The sequence below is a fragment of the Pristis pectinata genome, chromosome 14 (assembly GCF_009764475.1).
Source record: "Pristis pectinata isolate sPriPec2 chromosome 14, sPriPec2.1.pri, whole genome shotgun sequence".
Classification (NCBI taxonomy): domain Eukaryota; kingdom Metazoa; phylum Chordata; class Chondrichthyes; order Rhinopristiformes; family Pristidae; genus Pristis; species Pristis pectinata.
The window spans coordinates 44,195,220-44,221,912 of NC_067418.1; the positions used below are offsets into that span (position 1 = coordinate 44,195,220).

The following is a 26,693-nucleotide window of genomic DNA, read 5'->3' on the forward strand; positions in this document are numbered from 1 at the left end:
CCAGTGACCCGAGTTCAATCCTGACCTCTGGTGCTACCTGTGTAAAGTTCACACATTCTCTCTGCGGCCGCATGGGTGTCTTCCCACGTTCTGAAGACACGTGGTTGGTAGGTTAACTGGCCACTGTAAATTGCCCCTTGAGCGGATGAGTGGTAGAATTTGGGGGAGTTGATAAGAATGTGGGGAGAAGAAAACAGAATAAGTGTAAGTGGGTACTTGATGAACCGTCTCCATCCTCCTGCTTATGTGACAAGACTGTCTTCATGAGTCAACTTCTGGGCCAAAGGGTCTGTTTCTGTGCTATAAGACACAAAGGTTAACCACTAATTTGATAAAAGTCAGCAGAATCCTCTCTGTTGCCAACTAAAGAGAGATAATTTGGTCTTGCATTACATTTGTGAGTGGTTACTACTTGTAACTTGGCTGCTGCGTTCCCTACATTACAGCTACACTGCAAAATTACCCAAGTGCCTGTAGAACACTTTGAGGTATCCCCTCAACCATGGATGATAAGTTTCACAACTCCTGACAGAGTCAAGGTCCACATTTGCACTACCTCTTTTACAGAATAATGTGGCACAGCGCTTTGCACCCTACTTGATTTTACGACTGCATTAAAGTTTCTTCAGCTGCTAAGAGTCCTGAACGTGACCCTGACCTTTCCACGGAAAAATCGGGTGACTCAGTCAAAAACACTGTAGTTCACCAGCCCACACACACCAAAAACAACCACCTCTGTCCTCCCGCTATATGGCGAGACTGTTCTCATGAGTCACCTTCTGGGGGCTCACTCAAACATTGCTGGGTCAGAAAACCACAGACTTTTACAGGTATGTATCTGCAAGTGTTGAAAATATGGGAGATTGTAAATTACATTTCTTTTTCCTTTTATTGACGTTCCCTTATTTCTCTTTCTCTCATGAGGTATTAACTGAGACACGAGCCCACAGGCTGTCAGTCACCCTCTGTTCCTTGGTCATTATTTAATAGGTGTTCTGAGATGGTCAATCTTAAACTGCACTACCAATGGATACACAACCCTGTACAAACTTAAGTCCACCCAATATGCCACAACTGTGCAAAATTCCCAGCAAAACTCATTGGATTGCAATCTGGAAATACAGTTCAAACTGATTTTCCTCAAATAGCTCGGAACCATCAAAACTACCTGTGGTGCTTCAAGCATCTCCCAGGCTGGGATTACTTGACGCAGCAGAGATTCAAGGTCAAATCCGGGCTCTTCCAGATCTGTGTTTCACGCCCACTATTTAATATATCTTCGGACAGTTGTACAATGAGTTTGAGTCACAGGCAGATTAATGTCTGGCTGTGCACACAGTATTTTCTGCCGAATTATCTATCAATAAGTCTGAAGCAAAAAAAATGATTCTACCCTGTGATATCACTACGTATTGCCAACAAGCTACTTACAAACATTTGGCGCCCACAGTGATGGCTGTTGGTGCTACAAAGCAAAATGAAATGGCGACATAAATTAAACACAGGTCTTAACAAAGAAAACAATGCCACTGATTTCAAACCAATCCCAACAGTTACATCACATTTAACCTCACAATCAAAATCTGACTCCCTTTGATTTGATTCCGGTCTTCATTGCACTCTCATTTATACTGTATATAAAACATTTGATTACAGCCGAAACGTACTCCAATGTCTACAATTATTCTACACATTAACTGAGTTAAAAAACGTATCTGGGATTGATATAATGAGACAACACACACAACTGCGCCATGAACTCAGAGAACTGGATTTGAATCTATTCCAGCCTTATATTATGATACAGTGTTATTTTAATCGACTTTCTGATAATGACAGACTAACAAGCAGAGTTGCAGCATTGGTACTGCTGTCTTCAGTTATGTGATCTCACTTCCATAGGCTACAAGAGTGACGACAATGGAAAATGGGTAAGTGCACAACGATGCACCCAGAGGTATTCTTGGATTGGACTTGCTGTTGGTTTAGTGGCGTCTGTTTCTGCATCTAAATCCATGATGAACCTCAACTAGACTGCTCCCTGCAAGCAAAGGCTGTGAGGGTGTCCACATCCTGAATGTTCAGAAACGTGAGTGGTGCTTCCCACTTAGCCTGGATCTTTCCTTCAAATCTGTTTAGCTCTGTCCCACACCGGTACAGTCATTACACAGTTTGTAGCCAGTGATATCCCACGCCCCAGCAATGCTGACTGGGCCTGATGGAAATACAACGCCTGCAACAGTGTTTCTACAACTACACCCATCCTGAGCCTACGAGACAGACATGAACCTTTCACTGCAACCCACCGAGGCTTCCACCACTCAGCAAGTGGACAGCGTGGTGACAATCCCATTACTGACAGCCAGCAGCATATTCCTCTCAATGCCATGGCAACATAGCAACGAGTGCAAGTAAAAATAACTTAATTTCAAATATTTTATCATATTTCAGTCTTAAGGAGAGGGAGAGGATTGAGAGGGGGTCGAGGGAGAGGACTGAGAGGGGGTCGAGGGAGAGGACTGAGAGGGGGGCGAGGGAGAGGATCGAGGGGGGCGAGGGAGAGGATCGAGGGGGGGCGAGGGAGAGGATCGGGGGGGCGAGGGAGAAGGGTGAGGGAGAGGATTGGGGGCAAGGGGGGAGGAGGGGAGGAGGGGGAGAGAACAGGGATATCACCTCACCCTCCTCTCCCTACCCCATTTCCATTCCACAGGAGCAGCTGATGCTGAACCACAAACTAGCAGATTCAGTGGTGACGGGGGTAGGGTTGAGCGTTGGTATCATGACCTGCTCTTAAATCCATCAAGATACAGTGCTTTTGTATTGTACTGATTCTCCACGCTGTTCCTCCTGAAGTGCATCACTTCACACTGGTCTTCATCAGTTTGTGAGTTTCCAGTCTCTACCTCTCTTAAACCTCTGTGACCCTGCTGTTTACCATGCCTGGCGTTTTCTATAATTTGCAGACACTTGACAAATTCCTTGTGCCCTACTCCAGGACAGAGTAAGACATTGTTCTTCTTGCTCCTGACCCCAGAGGGACACCAGTCTATTCTTGCCAATCAGGAAGACATCCAACCACTGCTCCCTGCCTCCTTTCACTGAACCGATTACAAGCCCAAATTACCACCATTCTTTTAATTACAAACGCCTCCATTCTCTGCAGAAATCACAATATCCCATCTCCCAGCACCTGGGGCATTAATGTTTACCAGATCCTGGTTAACAACACCCCAGTTCTGAAATCCTCACCTTTCCCATCTTTGTTAACCTTTCTTTCTCTACTCCTGCCCCAGTGTTTGTTACACCTCCAATTCTGGTCTCCTGTACAATCAAACGATAGCTATTTTAATTCCACCAACCCCCCCCCCACCCCCATGACACAGACACACACACAGACACACAGCCAAATGCTCCATAATTCTCCCCCTAAACCACTTCTCTGTGAAGGAGCTCATGAAAACTAACACCTTTGATCAAGCTTTTGGTTATCAATGGCACATTAAATTTGGTTTTGATAATGGTCTGGTAAAGTGTCATAACATTTTACTATGCCTAAAGCCCTATAGAACTGCAAGTAGTCATTATGAAGTACCCCGATCTAAAGGCTTTTGAAAGCCATATACACAGCTTCCACTGCACTAGCTCCATTATCCCTCTCTGGCATTTCATCAATGATCTCAATCAGATTAGTCAGACATGATTTGCCGTCAGTATATCACACTGCCCTTTCCTTCCTAATCCATGCTTCTCAAAGTTACAATTGATTTTGTTTTGTCGTCCCATAGCTTTCTCACCACTGAAGGCCGACAGGCTGCCTTGCGGTTACCAGTTTTATCACTCCCCCCCTACAAAGTTGGGAACACTTCAGGAAATCTTAAGTCTGCAGTAAATGAATAGAAATAAATAAGACATCATTTCCAAATGTCAATTCTAATTTAAAAATTATGGAGAATTCAGAGCTACTCTCTGTAGATTTGATTGAGGGTTTCATCTCCACGTAAACATATAAAAAAATTTCTCTTTAAGAACGTGAAGGTGGATAAGTCCCCGGGGCCTGACGGGAACTACCCTAGTTTATTGAGAGAAGCACGAGATGAGATTGCTGGTACCTTGACAGAGATCTTTGTATCCTCTTTAGCCACAGGTTGAGACCCGAGCGGACTGGAGAATAGCCAATGTTTTCCTTTGTTTAAGAATGGCAATAGGGACAAAGCAGGAAATTATAGGCCAGTGAGCCCTACATCAGAGGCAGGGGAAGTTATTGGAGAAGATTCTTAGGGATAGGATTTACTCACATCTGGGAAAGCATGGACTTATTAGGGACAGTCAACATGGCTTTTGTATGGGGGAGCTCATGTCTTAGAAATGAGTTCTTTGAGGGGGTGACAAAGATGATTGATGAAGGTGGGGCATTGGCAGTTACCTACATGGACTTCAGTAAAGCATTCGACAAGATCCCTCACGGCAGGCTGATCCAGAAGATTAAGGCATGCGGGATCCACGGTGACTTGCTGGATTGGATTCAAAATTGGCTTGGTCATAGAAGAGAGGGTAGCTTTATAGGTTGAGCGAGCTAGAGCTTTTCTCTTTGGAGAGGAGAATGAGAGGTGACTTGATAGAGGCGTTCAAGATGATAAGAGGCATAGATCGAGTGGACAGTCAGAGACTTTTTCCCAGGGCGACAATGGCTAACACAAGGGGACAGAATTTTAAGGTGACTGCAGGAAGGTATAAGGGGGATGTCAGGGGTTAAGTTTTTTTTACACAGAGAGTGGTGGGTGAGTGGAACACACTGCCAGCAGAGGTTGTGGGGGCAAATACATTGGGGACATTTAAGAGACTCTTAGATAGACACATGAATGATAGAAAAATAGGGGGCTATGTGGGAGGGAAGGGTTAGATGTTAGAGCAGGATAAAATGTCGGCACAACATTGTGGGCCGAAGGGCCTGTACTACGCTGTAGTGTTCTATGTTCCTTAGAGGGGTGTTATCCTGACGGGAGGTCTGTGACCAAGGGTGTTAAACTGAGTGCTGGGGCCTCTGTTATTTGTGATATATACAAATGATTTGGACAAAAATGTAGGTGGGCTGATTAGTAAGTTTGCAGACGACACAAGATTTGGCAGAGCTGTGGATAGTGAGGAAGGCTGTCGGAGGATATAGATCAGTTGGAAATATGGGCGGAGAAATGGAAGATGGAGTTTAATCCAGGCAAGTGTGAGGTGTTGCAGTTTGGGAGGTCAAATGTAGGAGGAAAGAATACAGTAAATGGCAGGACCTTCAGAAGCTCTGATGTACAGCGGGATCTTGGGCTGCAAGTCCATAGCTCGGTGAAAGCGGCAACACAAATAGATAGGGTGGTAAAGAAGGCGCACGACATGCTTGCCTTTATCAGTCGGGGTGTTGCGTATAATATTAGGGAAGTCATGTAGCAGCTGTAATAAAACGTTGGTTGGGCCACATTTGGAGTACTGGTTGCCACATTACAGGAACGATGTGGAGGCTTTGGAGAGGGTGCAGAAGAGGTTCACCAGAACATTGCCTGGATTGGACAGTATTAGCTATAAGAAGTTGGACAAACTTAGATTGTTTTCTCTGGGTTGTTGGAAGCTGAAAGGTGACCTGATCAAGGTACACGAGAGGCATAAATAGGACAGAGAGTCAGAATCTTTTCCCCATGGTAGAAATGTCAAATAGTAGAGGACATAGCTTGAAGGTGAGAGGGAGAAAGTTAAAGGAGATAAGAGAGGCGATTTTTCTTTAAAAAACACAGACAGTGGTGGGCAATGGAACACACCACCAGGGAAGGAGGTGGAAGCAGATATGATAGCAACGTTTAAGAGGCATTTAAACATAAACAGGCGGGGAATGGAGGGATACAGACCACGTGCTGGCAGGTAGGATTGGTTTAAATTGGCATAGTAGTCAGCACGGACATGGCGGGCCGTGGGACCTGTTCCTGTGCTGCACTGTTCTGTGCTCTACACTTATGGCATCGCTGCCAATGCCACCATGTATTGCCCGTCTCTAACTGCTCCGGAACCGAGGAGGCACCAAAAAGTCAAACCGTAAAAGTGGGCCTGGAATGACAAACAGGCCGAAGAAGAAAAGGGCATCAGTGAAAATCCAGTGGTCTCACAGTTATCACTATTGGGATAAGCTATTTAAATTCCTGATTTATTATTACATTCCCCAGCTGCTATGGTGGGATTGCAACTCACGACTCTGGACCAACGATCCACAATTCAGCTGCTAGTCCAGTAACTTAACCATTACGTGCCCACACCCAGCACTGGGGATCTCATTTTTATCACAATTTCTTACGAAAGAGAGGGAAAGGTCACTCGGCCCATCAACTTTCTGCTGGCTCTCAGAGCAATCTCTTTGCACGCTGCTTTCAGCAGATCCATTCATTACATTTATTATGCCTGCGCTGCACTTTCTCTGTAACTGTAAAACTATATTCTGCATTCTGTCTTTCCTTTTGTACTACCTCAATGTACGTGTGCATGGAATGATCTGTCTGCGTGGCATGCAAACAAAAGCTTTTCCCTGTACCTTGGTAAATGTGACAATAATGAACCAATCACAAATTCCCCCACTTATTACCCTGTAATCTATTCTCTTTCGCATTCTCACTGAACATCATCCACCTACCCCAACTTCTCCTACGATACACCTATATTAGGGGTGGTTTACAATAGCCAGTTAACCTACCACTTGTGTTAAACACAGATTGAAGTTACTCCCATATCTTTAGAAAGGCTCATGGTAAAAATAATATAATGTTCCCCCAACCTAACTTGAAAATGCCCATTATAAAACATCAAATATGTAATACAAATGCTAAATAAACCATAACAAAAATCTAGAGTCTGCACACACAATTATCTAAGGCTCACATTTCACATCTTGATATCTTGCCAAGTGAGTAATGCTTACACAATCATGCACTGTTTCAACCATGTCCCAGCTGCTGATTTATTACTGCTATTTTATGCACGTCTTTCCCTATCTGTTATAATCCAAGGGCTGTTGATCCCTTTTGCAGGCCACATACAATGCTATTTCTTCTTTTCTTCAAATATTAATCTAGTTCCTGATTGCGAATCCCTTTTCAGTGTTCAACCGTGCACTCAATGGGTTTTGATCGTGGATGCATTCAGATATCACACTTTGATGTGCGCTGGCTACAAAAGAAGCTCAAAATCAATCTTTGCTTTTGAAGGAATTCTTCTGCAGCTGCCTCGCATTGTCTTTCTTCTGTTATCTCCAGCCTGGGTGCATCCTGTCTGCATTGGATGACCTGTTATCTCTCTTTTTGCATTGCTTTTACAGCAGACACGTATGTTTGGCCTAAATGGTTTGTATCTGTGCTTGTCCTCTGCACTTCCTTCTGTCCTTCTACACCTCTTCAATTAACCCCTATCAACATTAACATTCTTCGCTCCCGCCTATTCTTATCCAACATTCATTAAAATGACTCAAAACTATCTGCTCTGACTTTTCTGGGTTACAGATTGTCACCACTGTTTGGGTAAAGATATTCCCCTCAGCTTCCCTATTACAGAATCACAGAAAGGTTACAGCATGGAAGGAGGGCATTCAGCCCATCAAGACTGTGCCACATGTATGGAAGAGAAATGCGGCGACTGTAAAACTCTGATAATCCGGTACCTTCAGGACTTTGGTGGTGCCAGTCAAGCAGATTTTCAAGACCATTAGATATCAGTACATCCATGCACTTTTAATTAACCTTTTTTTAAGATGCTACACAATAACCTAATATTTTTTTTCCAATGAACCAGGTAAATTTAAAGGAAGCATGGGAACTTGCCCTGGTGTGTCAGAGCGAGTGTGGGAGCGGGGCCCTGGTGTGTCAGACTGAGTGTGGGAACGTCCCAGTGTGTCAGAGCGAGTGTGGGAGCAGGGCCCTGGTGTGTCAGACTGAGTGTGGGAACATCCCAGTGTGTCAGAGCGAGTGTGGGAGCAGGGCCTTGGTGTGTCACAGCGAGTGTGGGAGCGGGGCCCCGGTGTGTCAGTGCGAGAGTGGGAGTGGGGCCCTGGTATGCCAGAGCGAGTGTGGGAGCGGAGCCCTGGTGTGTCACAGCGAGTGTGGGAGCGGGGCCCCACACTCTCCACAGAGCATTGTTAGTTACTTCCTTTCAGGTGTTTACACAGACACCTTTAGCCATGATGATTCTGCCTCCACTACTACTGCCGGGGCGTATTCCAAACCCTAAGTACTTACTGGGTAAAAATTATTTTCCTCATGTCATCTTTTTGGCCAATCACCTTCATTTTATGAACTCTGGATGGTGACCCTTCTGCCAAGGGGAACAATTTCTCCCAAGCTATTCGATCTATACCCTTCATGGTTTTAAATACCTCTTTCAGTTCCTCTTGCAACCTCCCATGTTTCAAGGAGAACAACACAAGCTTCTCCAGCCTATCCACATAACTAAAAGTTCTTATTCCTGAAAACATTTTAGTCATTCTTTCAGCCTTCACATCCTTCCTAAAGTGTGGTGCCCAAAACTGGACTCAATGCTCGAGATGTGGTCAAGCCAGTGGTCTACAAAAGTTTTGTACTCTATGCTTCTTTTCATAAAGCCCAGAGTCCTGTATGCTTTTTCAACCACCTTCCCAACTTGATTTGCCACTTTTAAAGATTTGTGCACCATCACCCCTAGATCACTCTCTTCCTATATCCCATTTAGAATTGGCCCTCCAGTTGATACTTTCTCTCTTGGTTCTTCCGACAGAAATGTAACACTTGGCATTAAATGCGATATGTTACAGGTCGGTCCATCTAACCTGCCTGCCCACGTTGTATTGAAATCTGATACCATTCTCCGTGCAAGTTCACTTCAGTTCCAAGTTTCGTGTCATCAAGCAAAACTGGAAATTGTGCCAAGTCATTTGCATATATTCAGAGAACCCATTATCCAACTTGTGATACCTGAGGAACTCCACTGCCCAAAATATAACCATTCATTGGTTTCCCATCACTTAACAACTCTCCCCTGCTGCTACTGCCCCCAATTCCCACAGGCTTCAGTCTTTATGATGACTATGCAGCACATTATCAAACTGGATTGGATTTGTTATTCCCTTCACAACCTTTTTTACTCTACATTTTAAGGCACCCTCTAAGCTTTTCCCATATCTTTTTATTTCCTGTTGTACTCTGTTCTTCCTGGCTTTCTATTGAATTCTATTCTGTCTTAGTGTTTTTTGTCATCCAGTGCGCCTTAGTTGTGGCCTTTCTTTCCTCCACATGAGAACATTGCTCCATTTGTTATCAAATTCATTCCCCTAGAAAACCTACTATTGCTCACTCACTGTTTTCTTGGCTGATGATCGTTTCTAGGCCATTTACGTTTGTTCATTACAAATAACAGAACAAGACACTGGCTGGTATTTTCACATTCTGATTTCTTTTTTTCCTCTCAATAACTACCTTAGTTGTGCCAATGATCACTATTAGCCAGATGCTCTCCAAGGCAAAAATACTGTACTTTATATCAGAGAACCAGATCCAGCTCTGATTCCTTCCTCATTGGGCTGGAAATATTGATGAAGGTGGTTCTCCTGTACACATCACCCTCCTTCATCAGCCTGTACTAGGTTAACTGAAGTTCCCTCGACTAATGATCAATTATTTATACAATTCTCTGAAAATTGTCCACAGATGTTCTCTTAAATCCCCTTTTCACTGTCTGGGTGACTACACCAAATGGCCAGCAATGTAACAGCTCCTTCTCTGCTCCTCAAGTCTAACCAAACAAATTCAGTCCTTAAATCCTACTGTATGTCATCCCTCTGCAAAAGTATAGGATGTTCTTCATCAGGTCTTACCTCAGTTTTTTTTAAGTTTCTCTTCTCCCTTGGAAAAATCACACCCCACTGCTAGTTTCTGTTAGCAACCACCTTAAATACATGTCAAGTTATCTTAACACTGGAAATAGATAATTATTTTCTCCATCAAGTTACCCAGATTAACATTTGAAAAATACTTAGAGCGATGCACAACTTCAACGTTCAGACACAGCTCTTGGAAAGCCTGCACCAAAGAATGAAACAGTGTGAACAAGTCTGGGTGGGTCAATGATTTAGGACCATTAAATTTTGAAACAAGGACAAGTTAAGGAGCTTGTTTTTAAATGATGCATGGAGGGGTTATTTTTTTTATATTTGACCTCGTACACTGGGTAGTTGAGCGCTCTTTCGCAAGGAATTCTTTACCTAAATTATAGCCTTGATTAAATCAAACACGTGTCGTCTTCCAACTCCGGGTGCACTGAACCTATTCTGTAACCTCCACCTAAGACACCTTTGCCATCCCCGGATTATGAATGCCTGACTTATGGACACCCCTACATACGAATGAGCTCATAATATTATTAAATTCAAAAGTCTGACATACGTTCGTTCCTATAAACTGGAAGAACTTCTTTCCTCTCTCTCCACTTTTAGTAATTGTTCTTTCTTATCAGTCTGATGTGCTTTTGATGCCATCCATTACAGTATTGTGGAAGTAAGTTTACCATATGAAGTGATTTTTGTGTATTTTCCTACTTACGGACAAAATTGATTTATGGGCATCTATAAAAACAGAACCCATTCATGAGCTTGGACTGCATGTACAGTGGGGCAGCACCGCCACCTGGTGGACAATGTTCACGAATGACAAATGCCTTGGAAAGTGCTGACAAACAGGGGGATCGCCACACAGCCCAATGCTGTCCAAACCCACTGAACCACTGAGCACAGAAAACATGTCATTCAGCCCATCGCACATGCCACCTCTTTGGACTATCCAATTATTCCACTCTTGTCCTTCTCCCAGAACCTTCCAAATTTTTTTCCACCAGCTACGTCCCATTTTTTTTCTGTAAATTACTAAATCAACTTCACCTGCCCTTTCAAGCACTAGAAAGTAAACTCACAACTCCTCCAGGTTCGTTGTCAAAAACACCAAATCTGTGCCCTCAGAGTATCCCCTCTTCAGCCAATGGAGAACTTCTCTCCCTCTACCTCCGACAAATGAATCTCACATCTTTCACCTGGCTCTGCTTGTTCTTGGCATAGACTCCCCAACCACCTCACTCAGCAACTTCATAGCCCACTACAGCAGAACTCCAATAATCTACGATCCAACTATTCCAAAATCGCGACTATTGGGTATCTGACCCACCGGGTGCTGAATCCTGCAGTCTCTTTAGAATAACAGAAGCCTGGTTACCACAATCACTTTAAATGCTCCAGTTTCTGGTTTCTCACACTCCCTTTAAACTCACTGGGTTCTACTTCCAGCATTCCCTTTAAGCACATCTGGTTCGATTTTCGGTGCTCCCTTAAACCTCACAAGGCTCCACTTTCCCCTCTCCCTTTAAAATTACCGGGTTCTCTGGAAAATTTATTATTCTAATGTGTAACAATCTAAGAGAAAAAGCATATTAGAAGTGTGGAGTGTTAATTGAAATAACATCCAATAGCCTGGCATCACCAAGGTCCTGAGCATGCCAGATTAAGAGTTAGTTACTGTAGCTCTTCCACCCTCTGAAATCCAACCCATCCCCTCACCAATCCCGTCCACATAAAACATGGCCACTCCGCTGTGTCCTGCACCCAGTCGTTTCTGTATGTGTAGATTCCCCAACTAACACTCCCTCAGCATAAAACTGAGCAAAGATAAACCCTTTCCTCTCGTAACACTATTCTGATTTCACCCCAATCCTGTCTTCCACCATCTCTGCATAAAATTGCCCACATTCTACATATCCCATTCTGTACAAAACTACCCAAAGCACACCCTCGCCCTTGTGTAAAGCTGCTTCAACCCTCCCCTTTCCTAGGAGGCTGGTGGTTAGGTGGTCCCTGCGGACTCGGGTACTCCACCTCACAGCCCTCCTGGTTGGTTTTCCCTACTCACCCCCATAAATGTCTTACATTTTCCCTTGTAACAATGTCCAGAATCTAGACTGCTAATGGATCTCGTTTCTGTCCACTCTACTCCCTTTCTCTTATCTTAATCTCCACCATGAACTCTCAATACTGAATTCAACAATTTTAAGTAACCTGCTTGTCTCAGAACTGACCAGCTCTGCCATAAGGTTATTCACCTCTAATATTAACTCAGCTTTTCTCTCTCCACAGAGGCTGCCTGGTCTGCTGGGCATTTCCAGCACTCTCCCAATGGTTTGCGGTTTCAGCAACAGCTCTTACCTATATTCCAGAACTTTAATACATCTCTTTTTGTGTTTTCTCTCTCTGTAACTGCCCACTTTTAATTATTAAACAGAAGATTCTGTAACCAGGATCACCATAGCCTCACCCTATCACATATATTCCTTCGTCTTAACCATCCTTCCCCCAATTTCTCTGCAAAATAAAACTAACTTGTTTTCTCACTTTTGCAGTTCCATTGAAGGGTCTTTGCCCTGAACTATTTTCTCTCTCCACAGATGCTGCCTGACCTGCTGAGTGTTTCCAGCATTTTCTGTTTTTACTTCAGATTTCCAGCATCTACAACTTTCAACCACCATAAGTAGATCAGGCTCAGAACTATAGTCAATTCAGAATAAGAGCCTCCTCCTACTCAGTCATACATCACAGAAGCAGGCCTTCAGCCCACTATGCTGACCATTGGATACCAATCTATACCAATCCCTTTTACCAGCACTTGATCGATAACCTTCTGTTCATTGTCGATTCCAGTGGTCAGCTCAACATTTCTTAAGTGTTGTGAGAGCCTCTGCCTCTACCATCCGCTCAGCCAGCATGTTCTGGATTCTAAGCACCACGTTATGTATTTAAGTTTGATTACCTCAGATTTTGGTATCACACAAAAAAATTTGAAGGAGCAATTAGAGTGGAGCTTTCTAAGAGCTGAGCACAATTCCAGCTGTGTCCAGTGACTAAATTAAGGGCTAGGGCAACCACTATCCAACACCAGTGAGATAACCAATATTAACAGTAATAGTAAAGTGACTTTCATGTCTACAACGGAGTCATGACCAGGAACCTCATGAACAGCAGTCTATGTGGAAAGTTTTAGAAAGCACTGGGAGCAAGTGTTAAGTCCTGGAGGTCTTGTCACATGATCTCTGCCCAGCAACTGCCCCGGCCCTACAATTGCTCCCATTGGTTACTCATTATGTTGATTTGTACAGTGCTCCACCCTTCCCAACTACTGAAAAGGCAGAACCTTCAATGCACGACTGGATGACTCCCGGCTGTCAATCAAACAGACAGCTTTCTCCAATTCCCACATCTCGGTGGAGGAACTTTGGAAAGAAAATGATTCAATGAATCTTTGCAGCTGTTTTCTGCAGAACCTTCACAGAGATCAATGTTCAATTCTCCAGGAGAAGCCTGGAGTGTTGGCAACTGTATTAGCAGCTGAGTGATGTACCATGGGGAACTCGATGGCAGAAACGATTGCAAATAGTGGTCTCAGACCAACAGACAGACAGTACAAACTGCAATTTCAGAATATAAATCGACCAAACACAGTTGAGGAATAAGTAGGGAGGAACCTATAATCAGGGAAATGTTTGGAGTGAAGGTGGACCTACCGTCTATGAGAGTTCATAGATTTCAGAGGTAGTAAACATTCGAATAAATCAAGTGACAGTACATAGCCAAACATTTTAAGCGCGCGTTAACAGCGTTAAACTGCGTGCCTCAGCGCTCCGAATCAGCCAGATATTCATCGTCTATTCAAAGCTACTACACAGCGCAAAGAGGGTGCAAAAAGCAACAAACCGGAGAGAGAGCAGAGAGATCAAAGCTATGTTCGCACAGAAAGCTGCTGGAGGTTAAACTCTGCACGGCAAGTTAGCGCATTAGTAGCCTGATGCCTGCCCACGGGATCAGATACACAGGGTGAGGGGGGACTGCAAGCTGAAATAACTGCTCCCCCTTTGATTTCCTGGGATGTCTGTGGAGAGGGTGCTAACTTCCCCCCTCTACCACTAATCTCCTGCACCAGCTCCCTGACTGGGACTCGGTCGATCTGCCGGGGATTACCAGCGTTAGTGGTTCAGTACCTTTCTCAGCTGAGTGGTCAGGGTACAAACTCATTGGGCAGGGGCAGGAAGGTGGGTGAAAATCACGGTCAGTTGTAGCCAATTCCACTCCGCTGATAGTCCTCACCTTCTTCTCTCGCCTCCCACAGGAGATTATGGGCTCTGGTCAGGGGGACAGTGGCCATATCAGGGTGCACAAAGCAGTTCTACTCTGGGAGATGAGCTGCTGACAGCGGAGGGGAATATTCCTGCCTCTTCATTCCTGTTGGAGTTAATTAGCTTCCAATCAAGAAGAGCGGGTTGCCTATCTTTCAGCCAAGACATCTGCCACCTGCTGCAGTGCTTCAACACAACACCAGGTGGGGCTGCTGGCCCCTAACACAAAGTGCCTGGTTCAAATCTAGCACAGTGTGAGCACAGGCTCTAACAGAGGGGGTCACAGTGAGTGTGAGCGCAGACACTGGGACACACTGTGTACGTGAGAGCACAGCCCTTGACTGGAGGGGAAACACAGTGTGTGAGCACAGGTGTTGGCACGAGGGGAACTGGCGATCACAGTGGGTGTGAGCACAGTCCTTGGAATACCCTGACCTCTGCCACCATCCCCATTAGCCAGATCCAGGATATGAGCCCTCACGAGGATCATATCTTTTCCCCTTTACGCTGGGATATCACCTCCCAACTCTGTGTGCCTGGTTTCACTGGAACTTCCAGTGTGCTCGTTCTATGATCCGGGGAGGTTGGCGATCTACCTGGAAGAAGAAACACGTCATGGACTCTGGTCAGTCCTGGACACTGCGCCTCAGGGTGGGTAGAGTGGCCTCAGAGAGTGGGGGAGGCAAGCACCAGAATGACACCCAGCTTACTTTTTGAGGGCCAGTCTGACTCAACTGAGTTAAAGCTTCCAGTTGATGTGTGCAAATGAACTGACGGTGTGGTCGGAAGGAAGGGTGTGAAGAGGCCCCTTGGAGTGGAGGAAACGGACAGGGAGCCCAGGAGGAGAGGTTTGCCCTTAAAACTCCACCTGGCCCACTCAAGCGAGTGGAAATCCCGGATTCCTTCACCCAGGTTACTTTTGGGCTATTGGACCATAAGAGACAGGAGCAGGAGGTGGACATTTAAGCCCATCGAGTCTGCTCTGTCATTCAGTCGTGGCTGATTTTTTTTCTTTCCTCAACCCCATTCTCCCGCTTTCTCCCTGTAACCCTCAACCCCCTTTACCAGTCAAGAGCCCAATCAATATCTGCCTTAAAGCACACCCGATGACTTGGCCTCTGCAACCCTCTGTGGCAACATCTTCCACAGATTCACCGCCATCTGGCTGAAGGAATCCCCCCCCCCCCCCCCCCCGAGGCCGACTGTCCATCGTCGGCCCTGGGGCGCAGACCCAGGCGGGCAGCTGGAGGTGCAGGACGCCCGGGATTTGTTCGGAGGGCCAGGCGAGCTGCCCCCTGGTGGTCAGAGGCCGTGGGGGGTGGGGGGGGGTGGGGTGGAGAGTGGGGGGCGAGGCCCAGGACCTGGTCTGATCCCACGCTGTGAGCAGCCTGCGTGGCGGGAAGCGAGTGGGCCCTTTCTGGGCCCGGAGGCTCCAGCGGGCCGCTGCTAAGAAGACGACACAGAAAACGGCCACATACTTATGCCCGACGGAGGGGTGCTTTATCTTCCTGGAACCACGGCGACCCTGCCGCATCCCCATCAAATAAGGAATGACTCCCTTAGGCGGCAGCCGGATTCTGGTGAGAAAAGCGACGTGGTTACCATGGGAAAGAGCGGGTGGCCGGTTGGGATCAGGTCGGTTGGAATTACCGGGCAGGCTGGGTGGGGAATTCACGCTTACTCCCGGGCAAGGGTGGGGCAGGTAATCAGAGGGCGCCCAGACCCCGCAAGGACCTGTGGGTGGCAGAGCCGGCTCAAACCGCGAGGTGAAGAGTCCACATTTTACAGAGTCGGCGGGGGGAGAACAAGAGGGAAGCCAAGGGGAGTGTCGGGGGCATTCTGGAGCCTGTAGGATCCATGTGGGTTGGGACCCAGCGGGTGAGGGGGGGGGGCGGGTGGGTGTCTTCACGTTCACTAACATGTTGCTGTGTTGCATTGGCTCTTCACCTCCCACACTCCGTGATTGTCTCGGTGCCATGTACACATGTACCACATATACACACAACATCCCCCTTTCATGCACAAACACACCACACCATGCACATACAATGCACATTACATGGCTGCACTCTGGGCTACTCGAGCAGTGTTTAATGCCACATACTGGGTCCCCAACAACTTCTGGCAAACAGCCACAGACGTACAGTGGAGAGCATTCTGACTGGTTGCATCACGGCCTGGTGTGGGAGCTCCAGTGCACGGGAACGCAGGAGGCTACAGAGAGTGGCGGACTCAGCCAGTTCCATCACCGGTACCCAGCTCTCCCCACCATCGAGGACATCTACAAGAGGCGATGTCTCAGGAAGGTGACAACCTTTATTAAGGACCCCCACCATCCAGGCTGTGCCCTCTTCTCGATGCTGCCATCACGCGGGAGGTACAGGAGTCTGAAGACCCACACCTCAAGGTTCAACAATGGCCTCTTCCCCACTGCCACCAGGTTCTTGAACAGACCTGAAAAACCCAAACACTACCTGAGGCTGTATTTCTTTTCGTCTCTCTCTCTCTCTCTCTCAACTTGTACAGGTGTTGTTATGCTTATTTTGTCATGTATAATATATATTAATTTATGTCTGTTGTGTTTGTAACATACTGTGCTGCTGCAAAAAGCTAATTTTCAAAGCATTTATACCCTGTGTACATGTGCCCGCAATAATAAGCTGGAACTTGAACACAAAGCCCTGGTTTATGGATTACTTGCTCCAGCTGTCCATTGTCATCTCAAGCGGGCACCAAGGAGCACCGTGTCTTCCTGCTGCGTGCCCCTACATCATCCCAGGAAGCAGCAATCCCATTAATCCCACTCCCCCTATTATTTCCCTGTTACTCTGCAACTCGTCCTCCTCCACATGCCCATCAGCTTCCTTTACCTACACCATTTACAGTGGCCAATTGACTTGCCCGCGCTTTTCTCGGAGGAAAGCAGAAGGCCTGGGGGAAACCCACCCAGTCACAGGGAGACCAGGAAACTCCACACGTCAGTACCCAAGGATCGAACCAGGGTCCTTGGAACTGCAAGACAGCAGCTCGATTTGCTGTGCCATCATGCCAGCTTAATCCACACTCCACCAAAAAAAAAATACCTGACTCAAACACAACCCTCTTCGTACTCTCATTCCGGACGTACCTTTCCTCTCTCCGCATCTGCCCTCACCAAACCTTTCAACTCTCACCTACTCAGGGCATAACCCTGACGTCACTTTCAATTCACAGTCCTCAGTTCCTCACCATCCGACTTCAGCCTTACTTTTCCAGCACCCTCCTTCCTCTCCTGTGTGTTCCCCTCAATCCCATCAGCGCCTCGACTCAGATCTCCCTCAGCTCCTGGGACTACTTGTGCTCCGAATCCATTCCTTTCGAGACAAAAGATCCATGGAACTCAAAGGATCCACTTGTGGCCCTCAAGCTACTCCCTTGTGAAATCATCCACCAATTTTTGCATGGTTTTGAGGATCTCAGGGCAATCTCGCCCTCCGGCATTGCAGCAAAGCTGGCCAGCACACCTCCTCCAGAGTGAACGAAGCAAGACAATACTTTATCAGGGCACGGTTTGGAAAAGATGAGCTCTTTACTACTTCTATCCATGGCTCAGAATTGCAGTCTGGGTGTACTTGTTTCCAGTTGCCATGCTATGCAGTCACTCCTCGATCAGCCTGTGTTAGGTTCACTGAAGTCCCCTCTCTTAGTGATTGATTACTTGTACACTTCTCTGAAAGGTGCTGTGTGTGTGGAGTTTATACGTTCTCCCTGTGACTGTGCTTCCCCCCAGGGGTGCTCTGATATCCTCCCACATCTTAAAGATCTGTGTGGGTTGATAGGTTAATTGGCCAGGTAAATTGCCCCTGGTGTGTGGGTGAATGGTAGAATCTTGGGGGGAGGCAGTTGATGAGAAAGTGGGGGAGAATAAAATGAGATTAGTGCAGAATCGGTATAAATAGGTGCTTGATGGTCAGGGTGGACTTGCTGGGCCAAAGGGCCTGCTTCCATGCTGTGTGACTCTCCCGCCACCTCACTCTGTTAACACCAGTCCAGTGATTCACCAGGCTCCTCCCTTCCAAAACCCTTTGGCCTACCACCTACCCCCTTTTCAGAGCCTTCCTTCCCATCAGTCCCTCGGCTTTCTATCTGTTTCCCCTGCCCATTCTGTGAGTCCTATGTCTTCTACTTATACACCTCATCAACTCCTTCCTGTAGGAAATCCAACAGAGGTCTCCCACCGAGGGCAGGCACCAAATGCTCTGTCACACACGCTGCATGTTTTAACGTGACGTGCAGAATCAGTCCCAGTGAAGATTCACCCGACTGCTCCCTAGGGTGTTGCAGTTGCCACACGGAAAGAGATGGAGTAGATTAGACTTGTACTTGCTACAGCTCAGGAGAATGAGAAGCAATCTCTTCAAGTGTCATAGAATTCTTCTCGGCTGTACACAGGATGGGTGTTTGCTTCAGCTGTGGAGTTTAGAACCAGGGCTTACAGTCTCAGAATAAGGGGTAGGACAATTAGGACTGAATGAAGACATTTCTCCTCATCCCAAAGTGTAGTCAGAGAGTCAAAGAGTCAGAGTAATACAGCACAGAAACAGGCCCTTCAGCCCAACTCATCCATCTGAGCTAGTCCCACTTGCCTTAAGCAAATGGGACTGGCGTTTGGCCCATATCCCTCTAAACCTTTCCTATCCATGTCCCTGTCCAAATATCTTTTAAATTTGTTACTGTGCCTGCCTCAACCACTTTGTCTGGCAGCTCATTCCTTATACGCACCACCCTCTGCGTGAAGAAGTTGCCCCTCAGGTCCCTTTCAAATCTTTCCCCTCTCACCTTAAACCGATGCCCTTTAGTTTTTGATTACTTTTCCCTGGGAAAAAGACTGAGTATTCATCCTATCTATACCCCTTATGATTTTATAATCCTTCAGTCTCCTACATTCCAATGAATAAAGTCCTAGCCTGTCCAACCTCTCCCTAAAACTCGGGCACTTATGTCCTGGCAACATTGTCGCAAATGGTGAATCATTAAAATTCTCTTCCCCAGAGGGTAGGAGGAGCTCAATCAAGAAGAAATGGACAGATTTCTGGATATTAAGTTGAATCAAGGAATACGGGGATAGTGCAGGAAAATGCAAGTAGAATAGATGTAGATGATGAAGACCAGAACAGGTTTGAAGGGTAAAATGGCCTGCTCCTCTAATTCTTGTACATTATAACAGCAACCTGCTGTTAAACTTCTACCTTTGCATCAACCCAGCAGGGGAAAAGTACCTAAAAGTAGTTTACCAGGACCTAAAAACCTGTCCTGATGAAGGGTCTCGACCCAAAACGTCAACTGTTTATTTTCCTCCATAAATGCTGCCTGACCTGCTGAGTTCCTCCAACATTTTCTGTGTTACCTAAAAATGTCAGTTTTCTTCACAACACTACTTCAAATATTAGAATTAACAGCAGCACAGGACTATCTACAAAGCCCTTCAGATTTCGTCAACAGGATATAGCAAACAGGCACAAGCTGATAGGGATCAGACCCTTCAGAGGCTGATCCTGGATGTTTGTGGTGTATTGGCCAGTGTCAAGTAGATTGTGCTCGTGTAGCCCTGGTTTTGAGTCAACACACGAGATTGGATGGGGTGCAGTTCTGAGGGCTTTTAACAGTCAGCCACATTGGTGGGTCTGGAGTTACACATAGTCCAGATGGGGTGAAGATCGCCTGAAGAACATCAGTTATAGAGCATGACGTGGGCCCTTCAATCCACCGTCTGCCCTGACCATCAAGCACCCACTTACACTAATCCCATTTCAGTCTCCTCACATTCCCGTCACTGCCTCCTAGAATCCACCGCTCACTTACACACTAGGTGCAATTTAGTGACTATTTAAACTACCAACTCGCACGTCTTTGGGACGTGGGAGGAACCTAAAGCACTCGGAGGAAACCCATGTGGTCACTGGGGAGAACATGCAAACACGTACACAGAGCACCAGAGGTCAGGATCAAACCCAGCTCACTGGAGCTGAGAGGCAGTTTTACTGGCACTCAAACAATGGCCTTTTGAGTTTGAGAGACCAGAAGTTTGTAACACTCAGGTTCTCTCTCCACAGAATCTGCCTGATCTGCTGGGTATTTCCTACATTCTCTTTTGTTTCAGGTTTCCAGCAACATCAGTGTTTTGTACCTCTCAGTTCCAGCACTGCTCTTTTCTTAGTGCTCCATCCCCATTCATCTGCCCTTACTTACATCTCCTTCAGCGGCACAATACAATTAACAGGCCTTCACCACCTTCCCTCGGCCAACATCATGACTATTTGCATCAGTGGCTTTTGATCTCCACCCGTTGTTTATTCTCTGCGCCCTTCCCATAACATAAAAGCAGGCTTGTTATCTTACTTTTCCCAGTTCGAATAAAAGGTCATCAGCCTAAGATGTTAATCTGAAACATTAAGGTCAGAAGGGGTACGTTCACTGACGATTGCACAATGTTCAATTCCATTTGTGACTCCTTGGCACATGAAGTGGCCCTTGCCTGCGTGCACCAAGATAACATCCAGGCATGGTGTGATAATTGGCACATAACATTCACACTACAGAAGTGCCAAGGAGTGACCATCTCCAACAAGAGAGAGTCTAACCACCTATTCTAGTCATTCAATAACATTACCGTCACTGAGTCCCCTGGAATCAATATCTTGGCGGACTCAGCAATGGTAATGCCATTGAATGGAAACTCAAATAGACCAGCCACATAAATACAGTGGCTGCAGGAGCAGCTCAGAGGCTGGTTACTCTGGCAAGAATCTACAAGGCACGTCAGGTGTGATGGAATACTCTCCACTTGCCTGAACGAGTACAGCTTTAACTCTCAAGAAACTTGATACCATTCGGGGCAAAGCAGGCTGCTTGATCGGCTCTCCTTCACTACTTCAAAAGTGTCTGCAAACAGTGGCTGCACTCTGCATCATTTACAAAGTGCACTTCCAGAATACTCCCGACAGCACCTCCCAAACCTGCAACATCTATCACCAAGGGAGGACAAAAGCAGAAGGCACATGCGACCGCCACTTTTGTGTTTCCAGAAAGTAGTACACCATCCTTCATTGTCACTGGGTCTAAATCCTGGAACTCCCTCAGCACTGTGGGTGCACCTTCACTAGAAGGACTCAAGCAGTTCAACAAGGCAGCTCACCACCATCTTCCCAAGTGTACATCGGGATGGGAACTAAATGCTGGCCTTGCCAGCGATGCCCAGATACCAAACGGTGAACAAAAGAAAGTTTCTCTCTGCACAAATGCTGCTTGACCTGCTGAATATCTCCTGCGTTTTACGTTTGTAAGTCAGATTTCCAGCATCTTCAGTTTTTTCCCTTCTCAAAATGGACATGAAAACCACACCCGGAAAATGATCGTAAGCTGCACCTGAGTAAGTGCCAGAGATTGCAGCCCAACAAATGATTAGAAATTGCACCCGGCAGGATATATGGGAATATCACGTAGCAGTGGACATTGGAAGATTCGTGATGCGGCTACTATTTCAGGTTAAGGCACCATTGGCTACCTTAACACTGTAACCACTCTCTCTGACACACCCATCAATTCCACCCTGATTATTTGACCATCCACCTGCACTAGTGCCAAATACAGCGGCCACTTAACCTACCAGCCCGCACATCTTTGGAACGTTGGAGGAAACTGGAGCACCTGGGAACAACCCACACAGCCACAGGGAGAACTCCACGTGGACATCATTGAACGTGACCGGATCACTACCTGTTGTGTCATTCCATGCACGGACATAGATCCTGTTCTCTAAGTAGAATCACATGTTGTACAAACCAAACAGAAAGGGGAATCTCTATCATACTGTGATTAAAAGGAATTGATGTAAATAGGTAAAAGGCAAGATAAAAAAAGGCCATGAGACATGTATTGTCTCAACATGAATATGTAACAAAAAACTTACTTGCAGCAGCATCACAGACACATAGCATCAGATATACAACATTCACAAGAAAAACATAATTTATACAAAATTATACAAGAAAGAACACAATTAGAACAAAAGAGAAACAAAGTCCATTGTAGTGCAAAGTGGTCATAGTAAGGTAGCGATCAGGATTGCGCAGATTGGTTCAAGAACCAAATGGTTGAAGGGAAGTAGCTGTTCTTGAACCTAGTGGGATGGGACTTCAGGCTTCTGTACCTCCTGCCCGATGGTAGCTGTGAAAAGATGGCATGGCCCGGATGGTGGGGATCTTGGAATATTTTAAGGCAGAGGTAGACAGATTCTTGATAAGTGAAGGGGTGAAAGGTTACCAGGGGTTAGCAGAGAATGTGGAGGTTACTATCACATTAGCTACATTGAATGGCGGAGCAGACTTGAGGGTCCGAGTGGCCTACTCCTGCTCCAAATTGGTGAGCTTGACTGATGCATATTCCAGAAACTGCACAGCAGTCAGGGGATACGAATGTTGGGGCCCCAAGACCTGCAGAATGACAGACAGGCCTTGCCATCATTAAGGGGGGGGGGGGGTGAGTACATGGGATGAGCTACCAGAGGAAGTGGTTGAGGCAGGTATAATATTATTATTTGAGAAGCACTTGGTTAAGTAGATGCAGGGGCAGGGCTTAGAGAGATATAGGCCGAACACAGAAATTGGGACTAGATGGTTGGGCACCATGGTCGTCGTGGACTCGATGGGCTGAAGGGCCTGTATCCATGCTGTATGACTCTAAGTGGTGAGCTAATTCCATTCTTTTACATTATTACCAAGAAAGTAACCTTGAGAAGTGTGGATGAGAGAAATCAAAAGACATCTGCCAGACAACACCAGGCAGAAGTTTCAAGAGCTTGGGCATTTTAGATAAGTAAGTAGCTATGCTTGAAATCCTACCAGACAAAGTGGGAGGAGACAGTGCAGACAGTCACTCTCCTTACAGAGCAAGGCTACTAGTGTGTAAAGTGGACAAGACCTTAAGGAAGCAGGAGGACACCAGCTGTGCTGGGAAAGCCAGAGAAATAAGATTACAACACATGGATGCAGACAAACAGATAAAATCATTAACTTAGATGCAGGAGAACTGGTTTTCAGCCTTCAGATATCAATCTGTCACTTCACCATTGTGTACTAGATTCAAGAAAGGTGCATGAATCAAAAGCACACACTTCTGCCACTGAAACTGATCACCTCAAACCATCTGTAACATGTGGTTTACTGCATTTCCTCTCCAGGGTCCCGTGTAGAAACCAGTATCACCGGAGGCTGGGTCAGCACAAGATGAGTTGTTCTGATTGACACACAGTCCTAACTGCAGGTGAGCACCAGAGGGCAGCAGCAGCAGGGAATTTCCAGATACAGGCAGCCTGGTTCACTGGGACCAGTCACGTCGCGTTCACCACTGTCCTCTCGTCCACCGGCAACTTTCATTAACAGTACACCCCTGCGCTACAGAGGGGTTGCGTTCCTAGAAATCCGTCCACATCCCGATTTTCCACAATGTGAACCATTGACAAAAATTATCAAAATTTGTTTCTTTTTGCATTTTGTTTATTTAGTTAAGATAGATATTAAGATATTTATTTATTGTCACATGTACATTGAAACACACAGCGAAATGCATCTTTTTGCGTTACCGAGAATGTGTTGGGGACAGCCCTCAAGTGTCGCCACACTATTTTTTCCTCAGATAAATTCCATAGGAGCGGATTTTAACCGCACATCAAGTTTTTAGGACTTGTCACTTCCGTAACAGTGAATTCCTGACCCAAACTGCCGTAACACAGGGTACACTGTATTACTAGATCCAAGAGATTAATCCCCAGAAACCAGGGTCGATTAATCCTTTCACAGAATGATGGGCACAGACATGGACAGGACCAGAACCTTACTGGACAGTTACCTGGCACTACAGGGCAATGCTCTTGACATACTGCACATGACAATATAGTTCAGTACACTGGGCACACACACAAGGCAGTACAGGGAGGCATACAGGGTGGGGGTGTGTCTGACAGCACATGGAGGGTAGCAGATGGAGACATAGGGAGCAGGACAAGGGACATGCACACCTTCCAGCAGTGCATCATTCAGCTTTATTGTTCAATAAACTCACGTCCCTCACCTCCATCTCCCCACCCTGGCTCCACATTCCACGATACCCCGACCAAACAAAAGTCTAACTCTCTCAGTGCCGAGAGCCCGTTTTCAGCACATCCACATCTCTATGGAATAAATGGTAGGTTTCCATTACCCCACTGTACGGAAAATGTGCCTCTTGATTTCACTCCAAAATGCCTGAATTTCTTTGTACGAGTAACTGCATGGACAGCGAATGAAGCTTAACAAATCGAAAATATGTTTATTCTCGAACATCACCTCAAAGTGGGGGCCACAGTACAAGGAAATAATCGCTGAGGAAGTTAACTTGAATCCTTAGGTTTCCAAAGTAATCCCATCCTTCTCCCTGTTGCAATGAGATGTGTATTTCTCAAAATTAGTATACAAGGCAGGGAATATGTAATTTACTTGCAACATTTAACATGCGGCTGGATTCTTGCCTTCCTTGGCCCAATGGTCCTTCTGCAAGTGAAAGGCCTGGACAACTGACAAACACCCCTATGTCATTCCAGCTTGCATATTGGCCCCTCAGTGGCTGAGCTGACTGAGGGAAAGAACAGCTGAACTGCGAGTCCAAGGTGATCCTGTGTTGATCCCTTGGTGCATTCCTGATCTCAGCCAGGGTAGTGGTAGAACCCTTAGGTGTTCCTCACTGTGTTCTTAATCCACTGTGTGCAATCAGTGCCAAGGGCAAGACAAGGCTGAAGGACCAATGGACATCCAGACACTCAGCTGAGATGGCCGGGATGATCGGAGATCCATGCATACCTGTGGAATCTCCCACCAGGAAGTCGGCAACTTTGGTGGATGACAGAATGGGGCAGGGAGACAACCGACAAAGGAAATAAATCAACTGGTGTTAGAGCAAGGGCTCAGCCACGTGCTTGCATGAAGTCAGCTTTGGGCTTCCTCAGGCACCACTCCTCATCTCTGGCTGTACTGCAGAATCTCATCCATCAAGTCCCTATTTTGCCAGCCTACAGTTCAACGGCAGATCCTGGCGACTGTAATCAAGCTAAATCCTGCTCTCAGTACAATTCCAGGGAGTGCATTACTTGGTGGTGGTCAGGTCTGGAATTCTGATACCATTTCCTCAGCTTCGGGTTGCTGACATTCATTTTGAGTGAGACAGAGTACACCTGGAGTTGGACTTTGGAACCAGAGAGAAAGTACCAGAGATTAGGAGCAATTTGAGGAGCAGGTCATTCAACTCTTCCAGCCTTAACCGACATTGAATTACATCACCTCAACCCTGTTTACCTAGGCTCTACACTGTGCGATTCCTGTACAGCTGAAACAAAATATTATCAATCTCCGTTCTGAAATTTTTAGTTGGCCATTTGGAGTCAAATAGTGAAGCTGCTGTCTCACAATTCCAGCAACCCAAGTTCAAGCCCCACCTCAGGAGCTGTCTGTGTGGAGTTTGCATGTTCTGCCTGTGACCGCCTGGCTTTCCTCCGACATCCCTAAGACTGCATGTTCGTAAGTTAATTGGCCACTGTAAAATGCCCCCAGTGTGTGGCTGAGTGGTCCAATCTGATTGGAACATAGCAAAGAATAGAATAGGATTAGTGTAAATAGGTTCACGAGAGTCAGCATTGACTTGGTGGGCTGAAGGGCCCATTTCTGTGCTGTATAACTCTACGACTCTATTTACAATGTTCCATAGTTAGCGGGTGAGTGAATCATCCTCAGGTCTTTATCCAGTCAACCTGCAGACTGGCTCAGTGACCATTCATGGCTAACTGCTTCCATTCCCTGGTAGTTGCTATCAGCCTCTTATCAAATCACAGTCTGGACTGACAGAGATATGGTGAAGTGCCAAATGGAGACAAATGTATTCGCCAATAGTCACTGCCCAATCAATACGCAGAAACCATCTGTGTCCCATTAACGGTTGCTTACAGAGACTAAAGAAGCTGGCAAGAAACCAGAATACAACGATTGAACAATAAAACGAGACATCCAATAACCTGAACAGGGTATTGCGACCACATTAAAAATGAGGATCATCTGCCTGGTGTTTGCTTTGCTGTGAGTGTTTGTTAAATTGTGCTGTTCCTACAATCGGTTTGATATATTTCTGAGATTTCGTAATGGAGTTGGGATTACATCCGAGCCTTCATTTCAGCTAAGTACCTCTGATTTACACAGGTGGTGGTTTGGGGAAAGACACAAAGCCACCTACTCTCCAATGAACTCATTGCACTTTACAATTATTCCCATTGCTGAATCTCCTCCTCAATATCACACAACCAGTAACATAGAAACATAATATTCGACTGGTACAGTCAGCAGATTTTACCTTCTTAAAGAAGAAAGAATGTGGATTTTTTTTTAAAAGTGGTAAAAGATTAAAAGGAGTTCAGGAAGGTCCTGGGTGTCCTTGTACACAGA

At 46.1% G+C, this 26,693-nt stretch overlaps 1 protein-coding gene across 1 annotated transcript in view; it reads right to left on the minus strand.

The window, feature by feature from the left end:
* dgkza (diacylglycerol kinase, zeta a) overlaps positions 1–26,693 on the minus strand; it is a 405,283-nt gene that overhangs the window by 297,487 nt on the left and 81,103 nt on the right. Inside the window, exon 2 of the mRNA XM_052029707.1 lies at positions 15,672–15,770. Within this exon, the coding sequence (XP_051885667.1) occupies positions 15,672–15,770 (99 nt within the window). The remainder of the gene's footprint in view (positions 1–15,671; positions 15,771–26,693) is intronic.